This window comes from Sinocyclocheilus rhinocerous, unplaced genomic scaffold (assembly GCF_001515625.1).
Source record: "Sinocyclocheilus rhinocerous isolate Xijiao unplaced genomic scaffold, SAMN03320098_v1.1 scaffold4043, whole genome shotgun sequence".
Classification (NCBI taxonomy): Eukaryota; Metazoa; Chordata; class Actinopteri; order Cypriniformes; family Cyprinidae; genus Sinocyclocheilus; species Sinocyclocheilus rhinocerous.
In genome coordinates, this window is record NW_015654500.1 from 7,667 (window position 1) to 24,062 (window position 16,396).

The 16,396-nt window shown below is 32.1% G+C and overlaps 1 protein-coding gene across 1 annotated transcript in view; it reads right to left on the reverse strand.

The window, feature by feature from the left end:
* Positions 1-16,396, reverse strand: part of LOC107717225 (low-density lipoprotein receptor-related protein 1B-like) — a gene marked incomplete at its 3' end in the record, with an annotated part of 268,070 nt that overhangs the window by 4,159 nt on the left and 247,515 nt on the right. Inside the window, exons 75-77 of the mRNA XM_016523907.1 lie at positions 16,046-16,210; positions 10,720-10,881; positions 10,258-10,432 (exon numbers count right to left, since the gene is read on the reverse strand). Of these exons, the coding sequence (XP_016379393.1) occupies positions 10,258-10,432; positions 10,720-10,881; positions 16,046-16,210 (502 nt within the window). The remainder of the gene's footprint in view (positions 1-10,257; positions 10,433-10,719; positions 10,882-16,045; positions 16,211-16,396) is intronic.

A 16,396-nucleotide genomic window follows, 5' to 3' on the forward strand; every position in this document is an offset into this window, starting at 1 on the left:
TTATTTGTGTGATGTGTGTGTGTGTATATATATGCATAGCATATTTTATTTATTTCAAATATTATTTTGATATGATATTGATATATGTGATGTTATGCAACAGATTTTAATTGTTAGACTTAATCAATAATGCCATAACTTTATAAACTGACCATTTTAAGGGGAGGATACATAAATGTTTCTACGTTGAAATACAGCAGGTTTTCATGCTGGGTCCATTTTATGTTATATATTAGTTTATAAAACACATTTAATAGGCTTCACAAACAAACAAATAAATAAACAACATATAAACAATAAATAAACAAATAAAATAAATAAATAAATTCCATTATTTATTTATTTATTTTTGCGAGGAAAAAACATTATGACACACCATGTGTACCATATTTGTGAAAAGTGCCCTGTTTAAACATGAGCAACGTTCAAAAAAAGAAAGAAACGAAAAGCAGAAAAACGTGTCAAATATGGAAAAACAAAAGAGCAGCAAAATGGAAAGAGAACAAATAAAGGAAATTATGAATTTTCCAACAAAAAAAGATGATAAATAATGGATACCAGAAGAGCAATCAAAGACAGTTTGTCCTCAGCATATGCAGAACGATAACCACTATTACATATTCAAAAATACCAGTCATGACAAACATACAAATGAAACAAACACTGAGAAACGCACACCTACAGCATGGTGCGGAGAGATGGCGGCGTGTGTCCGGAAAAGCGGAGTGCAATGCGAAATGTGAAACGTGCTCTTGGAAGCTGTGCGAGTTGGTTTGCGATGTTTGTGCGTTTTTATTCCACGAACAGCCCAGACACATGCTGACCGCGGCGGATGGGATTGTGGGAATGTTCTGGAATGTTTTGGAAACTGAATGAACCAGGAAGACCTACTTGCAGCGAGGTTTGTTATAGGTGGTGAGGGAACAAACGCCCTGGTTCTGACAGTAGTGATCGCACGGGTTAGCTCTCTCGTCACACCTCGGGCTTTTAAACTCGGACAGGCAACTGAGGAGAACGCAACCAGACCAGAAGAGAGACGTGAGGACAACACAACAGAAAAAAGACCCGAAATACACTCAAACTATATCCTCAATATACTCAAAACACCTGTAGGCTGTAATGCCCTTCTGTATAAGGCTGGGTGATGTGAACATTCAAATAAATTATGAATATTGTTCAGCCTTTTCACAAACATTAGGGTGAATTTCATGAAACCTGTTAAGAACATGCCTGGGTAATAGTTCACATGAAATTCTTTGCTGCATAAAGCAAATAAATCCTGCTTTTAGGACTATTAAAATATTTTGCTTTGTGACATTTTCATGACAATTACCGCAATACAAAAATTAAAAATAAATTAATAAAATAATCTAATTATCATTACCGTAATGCAAAATAAATCTCATCAATAAATCTTGTTCTCGTTACAATGAATGAATGAATGATCTGATTTTTAGTATCATAATACAAAAAAAAAAAATCCTCTCATTTGCATGACCATAATGCGAATAAATGTTATTCTCATTACAAACAAACAAAAAATCAATCTATTTTTTCATGTCATAATGCAAAAAAAAATCTAATTTTCATGACAAAAATGCTAAATAAATCTCATTCCCATTACAAACAAACAAACAAATTCTCAATATTATAATGCAAAAAAGTAAAAAATATAATTCTCATTACCATAATAAATAAATAAATAATTTAATTAATTTAATTACCACAATGAAAAACAATTATTAGTATTGTAATGCAAAAACAAATAATAAAATAAAATACATAAATAATTAATTTGTATTACACGGCAAAACAAAATCTAATTAAGTAAACAACATAAATTATCATATATATATATATATATAACATTTTCATCACTGTAAAGTAAAATAAATGAAAATAAAATATTATCATTGTTATTACAATTACACAACAAATCAATCTCATGAATGCGAGGCAAAATAATTGGAAAATAAATCACTCATTATATTAATGTAGAAAAATAAAATATTATTCTCATCATCATAATGCACAATAAATGAACAAATAAATAAATCACATAAATCAGTAAATAAAAGCCTAAAATAAATAGTCTGAATCCCATTATTGTAATGCATTTAATGTAAATTAAAAGATTTTGTTTCACACTGATGTCAATCTCCGCTGACAACAAACCTTAGTCAAATGTTAGATGCTTTGATTCACTGCAGTAATGAGAATTTGGGGAGAAAGTCACATTGCAAAACAAATCCACAATATCAATTATCAGCTGTCATACTGCTTTATAAAACAAACCAGATACTATAGGCCTGCTTACAACACAAAGCAAATCTGCTGTTCAAAGAACGTCTTCTAGGAATATGATCAAAATGAAATGAAATCCACAAACTTGCTGGACACACAAGTCCTCTATTCGAATTTAACACAAAACTCTATCAGTATCTCCAGCCGCCTTCATCTACTAATACCCACTATAGCAAACTCTAATGAAACACTGCTGGATTAGATAATGAAATAGAGGATGGACAAACAAAAGACAAAACAAAAAATGGGGTGGTTTGAAATCAAGCAGGTCTATATAAGCAGGACACACTAATTTTTCCAGGTAATCTCTGAATGTCTAGCCACCGTCATTACTAACCCTTCACCTTCAGTGACCAATGAAAAACACAAGATTGAATCATCTGCATGCAAATTGATTCGGCCCTGAAGGACACAATGGCTTTATCCGAGCATCAATGGCGACGAGAAATGGGAAAAAGAAGTGAAAACGAAGACCAGGTGTTCCCTTTCAGTCGGTCACTCTCGACGTCACGTCGGATGACCGACGAAATTGGTTATGGTTAAAGCCAACAAAGGATTGTATCCATCTTTAGGGAGATTTTCTTCAAGAACGCGTAAAGGAAGAGACTTTGAGAGACTTCTGACTTTGCTTGGTCTGACATTAAGAGGGTGATTCATGCTTTTATGAATACTTATTCTTCCTGGAAGGGCTGATGTTTGGCATCCCATTCATTTTCACTGGTTTGATCCATTCAGACTGATTTCCTTCAGGAAAAAATAGTGATTTGCACTCTTATTTTGTCCTCTGAATGTTTTTGAGGGAGCACCATCTCCTGTTCCTCCAGATAAAATGCCTTTGGCAAACAAGAAAAATGGAGGCAGGTAAAAAATATATATATTAGTCTGGTAGGGTTTATTGTGTGTTGAAGAGGAAAGTAAAGACTCCATCAGTGAGGGATTCACGGCAGCCAGACAAAACTCAAATCATTTCTGAGAGATGGAGTACTTCCACTGCCTCATTCAGTAGCTGTACAGCGGCTCAACAGCTTTCTTATACCATCCATCTATCAACTTCTTTCTTCACTTATGAATATATATATATATATATATATATATGCCGCTATTAGCGGAAAAATTGTTTTACTCTGTGTCCATTTCATTGTGGTCGGTTTCTCTCACTTGCTTAAAAGTGATTATTATATTCGCAATTCCATTTGCTGACACTAAAAACTATGCACTTACCATTCCTCTAATAACGTCAAGGTTTCGTGCAGAATAAATGTTGTAATTTAGTGTTTTGTGACCATTTTCCAACCTTTCTCTAAGCATTAATTGAAACAGGGTGTTTTGCTACTGTACCTTTAAGGCTATATGTAAATGGACTCTGTCGTGATTGGCTAGCCATTCATGAGCTCGCCTTGATGTGTTCTTGAGAAAAGTAGAAAAGTCTGATTCATGAATTAATCATTTGTTTAGATCTTGTCAATCAGAGAGTCTGATTTAGTCGATGAATCAGTTGATTCAGTTCACAAACAGTGATTAATGGCTGAAATTACTCACACAAAACTATTGAATGGCTTCAGACATCTTTGAATGTTGCAAATAAGTTGTGTGAACAATTTTTAGGACAGTTGTATGGCGTGTCTGCATTCTTAACAGAAGCTACAAAGCTTCACTTCCTGCTCATTGTAATTTCCTAGAAAATAGTAACTTATTTTTTTCATGTCTTTTTTCATGTATTCTGCAGAAGAAAGGAAGTCAAAAAGGTTTGCAATCAGATCAGAATGAGAATAAATTTTTTAAAATGCCCTCAAAAAAGTGGGATTTGTCAATATGAATGATTTAGTTTCTTCAATTTTATAATCTTTTTCCTCTCTAGAAATTTGGTGACAAGAAATAACATACTTAGCATCCCACTTATAATGTCAAGGTTTATTGCACCTTTACAGTAGGTCTTTTAGACCATTTTCCAACTTATTACTGAGTTTTTAAATGAAACCGGCTGTTTTGCTACTCTACCTTTAAGACTGCATGTAAATGAGCTCTGTTGTGATTGGCTAGCTGTTTATGAGCTCATAAAAGTAGAAAAGTCTGATTCATGAATTAATCATTCGTTTAGATCTTGTCAATCAGAGAACCTTGATTTAGTCAATCAATAGTCAATTTAGTCAGTATGGCTTCAGACATCTTAAAATATTTGGAAATAAATTCTGTGAACCATTTTTATGACAGTTGTATAGCGTGTCTGCATTCTTAATTGAAGCTACAAAGCTTAATTTTGTTCATTTCACTTTCCTGTTCATTTCCTGGAAAATAATAACTTTTCTTTATAAACTTTCTCTTTTTATGTGTTTATGCAGAAGAAAGGAAGTAATAAAGGTTTGCAATGAGATTTGGATGAAATGAGAATTACATTTTTGGGTGTACTGTCCCTTTAAGGGATTTTTCGATATGAATGATTTATCTTCTTCATTTTTATGGTCCTTTTTTTCTCTAGAAATTTGGTGACACAAGAAATAACATACTTAGCATTCCATTTATAATAATAAGGTTTCTTGCACCAAAAATGTTGTAATTTAATTTTTTGACCATTTTCCAACGACAGTTGTATGGCACGTCTGCATTTTTAATTGAAGCTGCAAAGCTTCACTTCCTGTTCATTGTAATTTTCTGGAACATAATAACAATTTCTCCTTGAGTTTTTTTGTGTGTGTGTGTGTGTGTGTGTGTTCTGCAGAAGAAAGGAAGTCATAAAGGCTTGCAATGAGATTTGGATGAAATGAGATTGTAATTTTTGGTTGTACTGTCCCTTTAAGGGATTTTTCAATATGAATGAACTGGAAAGTAACCCGTTTTTTAAAATTATTATTATAATTTTTTTTCACTTTTATAGTCTTTTTCTCTCTAGAAATTCAGTGACAAGAAATAACATACTCAGCATTCCACTTACAATGTCAAGATTTCTTGCACCAGACAGTTGTAGTTTAGTTCTTTTAGACCATTTTCTGACCTTTCTCTGAGTTTTTAAATTAAACAGGCAGTTTTGCTACTGTACTTTTAAGACTAAATGTAAACGAGCTCTGTTGTGATTGGTCACTTATGAGCTCGCCTTGATGTGTTCTTGAGAAAAGTAGAAAAGTCTGATTCATGAATGAATCATTCATTTAGATCTTGTCAATCAGAGAGGCCAGTTTTGTCAATGAATCAGTTGATTCAGTTCACAAACCCATCTGAATGATTCATTCACAAATCTGAGTGACTCACATTACTCACACAATTACTCACAGAAAACTATTGTATGGTTTCAAATGACTTTGAATACTGCAAATAAGTTGTTTGGACCATTTTTAACGACAGTTGCATGGCGCGTTTGTATTCTTAATTAAAGCTACAAAGCTTCACTTCCTGTTCATTGTAATTCCCTGGAAAAATAGTCATTTAATTGAATTTATCCTTAAGAATTTATTTTTTCATGTGTTCTGCTGAAGAAAGGAAGCCATAAAGGTGTGCTATGAGATTTGGGTGGAATGAGAATTAAATTTTGGGGGTGTACTGTCCCTTTAAGGCAATTTTTTATATGAATGATTTATTTTCTTCACTTTTATAGTTTTTTTTTTCTCTAGAAATTTGGTGACACAAGAAATAACATACTTAGCATTCCACTTATAATGTCAAGGTTTCTTGCACAAAAATGTTGTAATTTAGTTCTTTCAGATCATTTTCCAATGTTTTATTGAGTTTTTAAATGAAACAGGCTGTTGTGCTACTGTACCTTTAAGACTATATGTAAATGAGCTCTGTTGTGATTGGCTAGCCATTCATGAGCTCCCCCTGGTGTGTTCTTGAGAAACGTAGAAAAGTCTGATTCATGACTAAATCATTATTTTAGATCTTGTCAATCAGAGTCTGATTTTGTCAATTAATCATTTGATTCAGTTCACAAACCCATCTGAATGATTCATTCACAAATCTGAGTGACAGCGCTTAATGGCTTAAATTACTCACACAAAACTACTGTATGGCTTCAGACATCTTAGAATATTGCAATTAAGTTGTATGAAAAATGTTTACAGTTGTATGGCGCATATGCATTTTTAATTGAAGGTTCAAAACTTCACTTTCTGTTCATTGTAATTTCCTGGAAAATAGTAATTTAATTTCTTCTTAAGAATTTATTTTTCCATGTGTTCCGCAGAAGAAAGGAAGTCATAAAGGCTTGCAATGAGATTTGGATGAAATGAGATTTTAATTTTTTGGGTGTACTGTCCCTTTAAGTGATTTTTCGATATGAATGAACTAGAAAGTAATCCGTTTTTTTTTTCTTTCACTTCTATAGTATTTTTCACTGACAAGAAATAACATACTTAGCATTCAATTTATAATGTCAACGTTTCTTGCACCAAAAATGTTGTAATTTAGTTCTTTATGACTATTTCCCAACCTTTCTCTGAGTTTTTAAATTAAATAGGCTGTTTTGCAACTGTACCTTTAAAAGTATATGTAAATGAGCTCTGTTATGATAGGCTAACTGTTTATGAGCCCGTCTTGGTGTGTTTGTGAGAAAAGTAGCAAGGGCTGATTCATGAATAAATCATTCTTTTAGATCCTATCAACCAGAAAGTCAGATTTTGTCAATGAATCAGTTGATTCAGTTCGCAAACCCAACTGAATGATTCATTTGTAAACCTGGATGACTCACTGATCTTTACAGAGCGTATAATGACTTACATTTCTTACACAAAACTATTGTATGGCTTTAGATCTCTTAGAAAATAGTGAATAAGTTCTATGAACCGTTTTTACAATACTTTCATTGCACATCTGCATCCTTTATTGAAGCTTTAAAGCTTCACTTCCTGTTCATTTTAATTTCCCGCAAAATAGTGACTTAATTTATTTTATAGACTTCTTATTTTGTGTGTTTTGAAGAAGAAAGTAAGTTATACAGGTTTAGAAATTAGATTGTATGAAATGATATTTACATTTTTGGGTGCACTGTCCCTTTAAGGCCTTTTTTAGCATGAATCAACTGGAAAATAGAAGCACTTTTTATTTTCTTCACTTTTTCTCTCTAGAACTGTCCCTTTAATAGCAGGAATAAATTAGAAAGTAGAATCACTTTTGTTTCTTCAGTTTTACAGCTTTCTTCTGTCTTTTTGCGTTTTTTTTTTCAGCATCTCTCATTGGTTTCTCTGCCTCTCTCTAACATACAAATATAGAGTTTATATTTGTACTATTATATTATACAATAGTGTTGTCAAAAGACCCGGTATTTCCGTACCAAGTCAGTATTAAAAAAATGAAAACGTTACGGTACTAGGTTTTCTTAAGTGCCGGTGGTACCGATTACCCGGTCAACCCGGTTCTTGATGCTCTATCCGAAAGCTATCCTCTTCATAAAAGCACTGAGACGTGGCGACCTCAAGAGGAGGAAACACATCAAACTAACAAAACACCTTAAAGACGACACCCCGATCAAATGAAAGAGTTTAAGCAGGTAAATTTCAATTAATTTTTTAATATTTAGAGCTTCTGTTATGAATATTATTCCATATTTTAATTTGAATGTCGGATTGAAATAAACATCGCCGTTAGAGTATATGTAGCTAATCGTTAGCATAAGCGCGGCTAACGCTAATATAATGAGTGTTGAAGTTTCTTTGAAGTTTCTTTGTTAACTAATGAAGTTTCTTTGTTAACTATTTAATGCTCCTACAACTTTTATTAGTGTAAAAAAACAGGAGGACATAATGGTATTTACTATTTTGAAATGAACTGTGTATCCAAAATATGCGTGTTAGAGAATGTACAAATGTATGGTTAACAGTGTTTGTCATATCAGTCCGTCAGAAAAACAGTTCTGGGCTTTTTTTTTTTAATTTTTTTTTTTAGTTAGTTAGTTGTAATTCTTGGCTGAATATCTCTAGCAGGTTTTAAAAGCCCTTTAAAATTAAATATGAACACAGTTTGGATTAAATAAAAGTACAGTCGAATTGTATCTCCTGTATAGACTTTACAATGACTTGAATCAGCTACAATGACAATGAGTTAGATCTAGTAACATCTTACAGTGAGTGAACAATATATTTTTACAACATTCATTAATGTTTGTGAATGTTATTTAATACAAACACTTGATCATTCATGTTTGTTCATTGTGCATTAAATAATTTTAACAGACTGAACTTGTGATTTATGTATTAGTAAATTTTGAAATGAACCCTGAGAAGAATAATTGCTATAATTTTTTATTTATTGATAGGTCATGTTATCTAAGAAATGGAATCTTATTGTAAAGGGTTTTTAACACTACAGTTTCCATCTATTTGATATACACTTAATATATGTAATCTTTTTACAGATGTTTTTCAGCGGCAGCAGAAATCTGACAAAAACTTTTGGGTCAAACTTGTTTACTTTTTTTCATACTTTTATTACTTGTGGAAAAACTTGAAACAATTTTAAATAAGTATAAAGAATGGCATTGATTTTGTACATTTAATTTTTATTTAACATTATTAATAAAAATAATGTTGTTCAATTAGCATATTTTTGTGTTTTGCTTTGGTACCGAAATTGGTACCGAGAACCGTGGATTTTCACTGGTATTGGTACCGAATACTGAAATTTTGGTACCATGACAACACTAACCCCTATAACACTACTGTTGAGTGGTATATTTTATTTTACTAGTGCTGTCAAACGATTAATCACAATTAATCGCATCCAAAATAAACGTTTTTGTTTACATAATATATGTATTATGTATACATAAAGACACACACATACAGTATACATTTTGAAAATATTTCATTATATTACATATATATTATTACATAAATATTACATGTACTGTATATATTTATATTCATATATATATATATATATATATATATAAGGGCTGTCAGTCGATTAAAATATTTAATTGTGATTAATCGCACGATTGTCATGAGTTAACTAGTGATTAATCGCAACTTAATCACACATTTTTTATCTGTTCTAAATGTACCTTTAATTAATACTTTTCAAGTTTTTAATACTCTAATCAACATGGGCATGGACAAATATGGATGCTTTATGCAAATGCATGTCTATTATTAGTGAAACCATAGTCAACATAGAGCATGAAGACTAGACATGCTTCACAGGTCATAGATGGTTTTCAAAGAACTTGTTCATGTCTATTAGACACATGAAAAAAAGAACATAGAAATACCAGGTTCCCATTACTTCTCTTTGCACTGAGCAATTTACTTACACAAGCTTGTTTATATTTTCACACGACAGGGCAGCTCACTTCTTCTGAACATGCTGTACATTTATTATTTATTATTACCTTTGTTTGTGCCCACATACTGTATTTTGATGTAGCCAAATTCTCAATAAAACTGTTTTCATTTTTATATTTTACTGTTTCTGTTGTCAGACAAGTTCGTAATGAATATGAAATAGTGACTGAAACGCAGTACCGGCGAGTTTCAAAATAAGGTTTATTCAAGAAGTCGCTAGATGTGTCACTGGGCGCTTTTTTGGAAAAAAGTCGCTAAATCTAGTTGGCAACACTGTGCATCTCCATTTCTCCAACTACGGGTTAGGCCACGGGTCAAACAGAAAATGTGTGCTGCATTAATTGCGCGTTAATAAAATTAGTGCCGTTAAAATGAATTTGCGTTAATGAGTTAACGCGTTAATTTTGACAGCCCTAATATAAATATATTTAATATATAAACATAACATATTTTTCTTAAATATATACATGTATGTGTTTGTATTTATATATACATAATAAATATACACAGTACACACACATACATTATGTAAACAAAAACTTTTATTCTGGATGCGATTAATCACAATTAATCATTTGACACCACTAATTTTCACACTTATTTTATATTTACATTTAGATATATTGCATAATATTATATAATAAATTAGTGCTGAACTGCTAATGTCACTTTACTGAATACACACTTGCAGGCGACATCTCCAGTCTCTTCGTCTACGATACACGGGGCCCCTCGGCAGCGAAGACACCGGTCCGTCTCACATTTCGGCCCCTCGTAGCGGGTGGGACACACGCACTCCACGTGTCCAAAGCCGGACAGTGTGCAGCCTTTGGAGTTCACACAATAATGGTGACAAATATCTGCCATCAGACAGAAAGAAAGACAATTATGACTGATCTGAAGCAATGTATGCTAACTTCCTGTCATATTTGACCTCTTCTGCAAATAAACTAAATGGTTTTGTCTAATTTCAAGTGTTTTAAGAGTCAAAATAGTGCTGCTCGCAGAGTATGACATTAGCGTGTTACTAAGCTAACAGTGTGATACTCTGCATAAGCAGCCTATTGGCAGCCTATGATGCCTGTAGTAGATATCAGAATTGAGCCAATGAACGCAAAAAAAGTTTTATAATGAAACAGGTACTCACGGTGTAGACAGCGTTCTCCGGTGTATTCTGCCAGACAGTGGCACACGGGTTGGTTCCCCAGGGTCATGTCACATGTGCCTCCGTTCAGACAGTAACCGTCACAAACACGCTTCTCACACAGAGGACCAGTGAAACCCAGAGCGCAGCGACACGTGGGGTTTCCTGTTGAAAAAACACCTTATTTTAGTGACTTTAAACATGGCTCGATCATTTTAAGCAATACTCTTAATTAGGGTTAATTTAATTTAATTTAATTTAATTTAATTTAATTTAATTTAATTTAATTTAATTTAATTTAATTTAATTTAATTTAATTTAATTTAATTTAATTTAATTTAATTTAATTTGATTTGATTTGATTTGATTTGATTTGATTTGATTTGACCTGAATATTTTTGACTTAAGAGTACATGATAAACTGAGCAGGTTATAACTGAGTACTAAAATGAAACCCCAAAATATCACAAGTCTCTTGCAAGCTGTGTTGTTACTGTTAAGTAGAACTATTAAAAAAATATTTTAGTTAATTAAAACAAAACTGAAAGAAAACACTCGGTGGAAATCTTAATACATATAAAATAAAATACTAAAATAACTAAAATATAAAACAAACTGCATAATGAAAAATAAATTGATGCTAAATAGAAATATATATTTAAAAATATCCAAGACACAATACAAATAACAAAAGCACACAACAATTACTAAAACCTAAAATATAATTAAAAAGAAAAATACATTAAAGCTAAATTTAAAAAGTTAAACAAACAACAAAAGCAACAATTACTACAACAAACTAAAATTAAAATGAAACTGAAAATATAAAATAAAAATAAATGCAAAATTAAAAATAGTAATAAAAATTAAACATGCATTATGAAAAAGTAAATTAAAACTAAGTATAATTAAAAAAAATCCAAGACACAATAAAAATAACAAAAGTACATAATTACTAAAACTTAAAATTAAATTAAATTAAAGCTAAATAAAATATTTAAAAGTTATAAAAACAACAAAAACCACAATTACTAAAAAAAAACTAAAATAAAAATAACACTGAACATATAAAATAAACATAAAATAAAAATAAATGCAAAGTTAAAATAGTAATAAAAATAAAGTGCACGATGAAAAATAAATTAAACCTAAATATAATTTTAAAAATCCAATACACAATAAAAATAACAAAAGCGCATAAAATTACTAAAACTTCAACTTAAATCAAAAATAAAAATAAATTAAAGCCAAATAGAAATATTAAAAACGTTATAAAAATAAAACCAACACAATTACTTACTGAAAATATAAAATAAAAAAAATAAAAATAAATTCTTATAATAGTATATAAATAATACTACAATAATTTATTTAAAAGAAAAAGAGAAATTTTACTGACTCTAAACTTTTAAATGGTAATGTATGTGCGATATAATTAACTTATTTAGTGAAGTTTCAGTCAACAACATTCTTGCAACATAACTTTACTTACAACATAACATTACTTACTGACATAACAAAAAAAAAAATAAAGCAATAACATCCTTGATAGTACAGTACTTAATTTACAGGCTAATAGTGCAAATCACAGTTATCTATGCTAGTCTTTGCCTTCTTAGCCACCAGAATGTGATTATTTGGGTTACTGTGACAGAGTCACGACGTTCTAGCGGGGATTTGCGTGACAGTACATCTGTTGGGCATTGATTTTACACGTTCAACACACACTCAAAGCCAAGGGATCTTCATCCTACTGTTGGTGGTCCATCTGCCAGCTGGTGCGAATGACAGTTTTAACGCAAAGACGTCAACAGAAACAATTCCTGACTGTTTCTCAGACGTTAACACACTTCAAATGATTTCCATCCAGAATTTGGTTCCTGCCAAAATATCCTTCAGAATAAAAAGGCAAAACAGGGAGTGATTTACATAACACCTTCCTGAAGCTTTCGCACTGATATATTTTTCGAGGTTGCGATAACAAATGGGCAAAGAAACGCCTGGTGTTAGCAAAGCAATAGCAATAGCAAACAGACGGTGAGTGAACATGACGGTGCACTTTTGGGAAACAGGCTGTCAGCAGTTGGCGTACATGCGTCAGGGGAATTTCAATAACGTTCGTTAGCTGGAACAATTACCAACTATTTAATTACCTGTCCAAAACCCTGACGTCCATGTGTATGCATTCTTTCAGTCAGGTATATTAAAGGGATGGTTCACCCTAAAATTAAAATTCTGTCATTAATTACTCATCCTCATGTAGTTCCAAAGCCGTAAGACCTTTGTTCATTTTCAGAACATAAATTAAGATATGTTTTGATAAAATCCGAGAGCTTTCTGACCCTGCATAAACAGCAAGGGTACTACCATGATCAAGACCCACAAAGGTAGAAAGGACATTGTTAAAATAGTCCATGTGACATCAGTGGTTCAACAGCAATTTAATGAAACTACAAGAAGACTTTATTCAACAGTTTCTTCTCTTCAGTGTCAGTCTATGATGCACGTTCGACATGAGGGTGAGTAATTAAAGGGGTCCTATTATGCTTTTTCACTTTTTGCATTTTAGTCAGTGTGTAGTGTGTATGTTTGTGTATGTTGATCTACAAAGTTACAAATCTCAAAGTTCACTCCAAAGGGAGATATTTAGTTTTTTCAAGAACTACAACGAACTGCTCATTTGGACTACAGCGTTGCTTTCCGGGGTTTTGTGATGTCACAAAGCGGCCCATTAGAATATCATTAAAATAATTCCCGCCTATGGAAATTCGAATGGTTGGGAGGGGCGAGGTTGTGGTTAGAACGCTTGGTTGAGTTCATCAGACAAGACGACGACAAAAAAGAAGTGCTGCTGCAGAGTTAGTGCATCAGAGAAAACTAAGAAGAAGAAGAGCTGCTGTAGCGTCAAGTTTTCGCCATGTCGAAGAAACGCTGTTTTTTTTCACCCCCGTGCCTAAACATCTTTGTTTGGCCTTCCTAAAGCGGACGACGTCAGGAAACAGTGGTTGCAATTTATTTTTAACTCTGTTCCTGAGCATTAAGTGGATGTTGACATTGTATCTAAAACGTGATTTAGACAAAAAAAAAACAACAATAACGTTACCACTCTAATATGTCTTGCAATATCCGTGCGTGCAAAGGTTCTACGCGATCCTCTTGTTCAATATTCTCGGGGTCTGAATCCGGCTCAAATTGATATGGCAATATTGACGCCATTCCGTGCGTGCAAAGGTTCTGCGCGATCCTCTTGTTCAATATTCTCGGGGTCTGAATCCGGCTCAAATTGATATGGCAATATTGACGCCATCCTTAACTAAACCGGAGCAGACGGAACTTGCTGCTTTGACAAGGGGCGGGGCAGTACTGAAACACCTTCTGTAGTGAATCGATGCGTTTTGTAAGAAAAATATCCATATTCAAAGCAAAATGCTGTAGTTATGATTATGAATGGGTTATTAATCACTGACTCTCCGAATCGTTCCAAAGCCGCAGATTCGTTCACTAACTAAACACCGCTTGCTTGGAGACACACCAGATGGTACGGATTTCTTTGGAAATATTATTTTGTTGCAAAATAGAACATGACAATATTCTGTTTAAAATGTAGGCTACATTTAAAATGTAAAATGTTCGCTTAATATTACCTTTTTTTGTTGAACTGTTGCAAAAATTAAAGGGTTAGTTCACCCAAAACTCAAAATTAGCCCATAAATTACTTACCCTCAAGTCATCCTAGGTGTATATGACTTTCTTCTTTCAGACGATGGAAATCCAGTCATTATTTACCCACAGTCATCATGTTCCAGACCAATTTCTTTTTTCCGTAGAACAAAAAAGGAGACATTTAGCTGCATGTTCATGCTGCTCTTTTCTGTATGAAAATGCTAAATTTTATTTATATATTTCTATATATGTTTTATATTTTTTTATTTATAAAAAAAATAAAATAACAGTATTTTAGATATATTAAGAACATTCTTTAGTCTAGTAGAAACAGGACAGAAAATTATTTTGGATAATGAGATATAATTATTTATTTATTTTCTGTATGAATATGATATATTTTTATTTATATATTGCTATATATGCTTATATTTATTTATAATAATTTAAAATAACAGTATTTTAGATATATTAAGAACATTCTTTAGTCTAGTAGAAACAGGACAGAAAATTATTTTGGATAATAAGATATATTTATTTCATTATTTATAATATTCTTTTATTTATAATTTAAATTAAAATACCAATACTGATATTTAATAAAATGATATTTATTTACAGTAAGAACTATATACATTTAATTATAATAATACTTTTATATGTTTAATATATATTATATACTTAATATTTTTTTCCCATAATAAAATATTTTTAAATGAAAGTAGATGACCATTTTAAGTTCTAAAAAAAATCAGTGGTTGACATTACTCATACACTATAGTGTGGCTTCAGAAGTAATATAGTGCACAAGTCAATTGAGCCACTTCAATTAATTTTTGGAGCCAACAATTCTTGATCACCTTTTACTTTCATTATATGGAAAAGAGCAGCATGGACATTCTGCTAAAGTTCTCTTTTTGTGTTTCACAGAGAAAATAATGTCATACGTTTTTGGAATGACATCAGAGTGAGTAAATGCTGATAGAACTGTAATTTTTGTGGTTTATTCCTTAAGAAAAAGCTATTACTGAGTCTAACATCTATAAGAACAATGCCCACCTTCAGCAAATCTGGGTTAATTTGGTGCTTGTTATGTGAAATCTCACAATATCCTTGCTTGTTTATCATTTCACACTTTTCAGAGAACTCAGGATAACCTGAAACAACCCAAGGCAGCACAGGTGCTGTATATTTCTGCTGCATTTCTTCACTGAATAGACAGAAAGCAAAAAGACTGAGAAATCCCTCCTGAATCAGATGTCTGCCTGTGGCCTACTTTGAATTCTGAGAGCAGACGAGGGGTGCCAAGAAAACCATGTTTGTACCTGATCGTTTTGTGTATGTTTTTGCACAATACACGATTCTGATCATAAAATATGAATTGTTACATTTTAAAACCAAACGAGATAAAAAAATAAAACCTGAAACAATTCAATATTTATGTGTAGAATAGTTTATATATTTTTACATAAATTAGTAGTCTTTTTTTGTGTCAATTATGCAACAAATAAGAATTTTGCTAAGAAAGTTTTACAGGCTAAATAGCTAGTGTACTTGTTTACCACAAAATGAAGAACATACTTAAGATGAAACATGAGTAGAAAGGAGGCATAGCAATATTCACGATACAAACGATGTCCAGTTGTAGATGGGAAATAGCGCCTACCTAGTGGAGATCCCGTGCAAGTGCCTCCGTTGAGGCAGTAGTCCTTACAGTGGCTGATCTCACATCGTTCCCCGGAGTAATTTGGCCAGCAGAAGCAGCGTGATTCCCCTCGTTCATTGGTGATACACCGACCTCCATTCTCGCAGGCCGGATGACAAAGATCTCCTAAAACATAAATCCTTCATTAAGGCTAATTATAATTAGTAAGGACATTTTTACAAGTATTTAGTTGCTTATAAAATCAGTATACAGGGAATATATATAATTTTTATATAAATGATATAAATAATATTGCATATTAATATAATATTCTTATAAGAAATAATGTATATTAATAAAAAAATTTAAAAC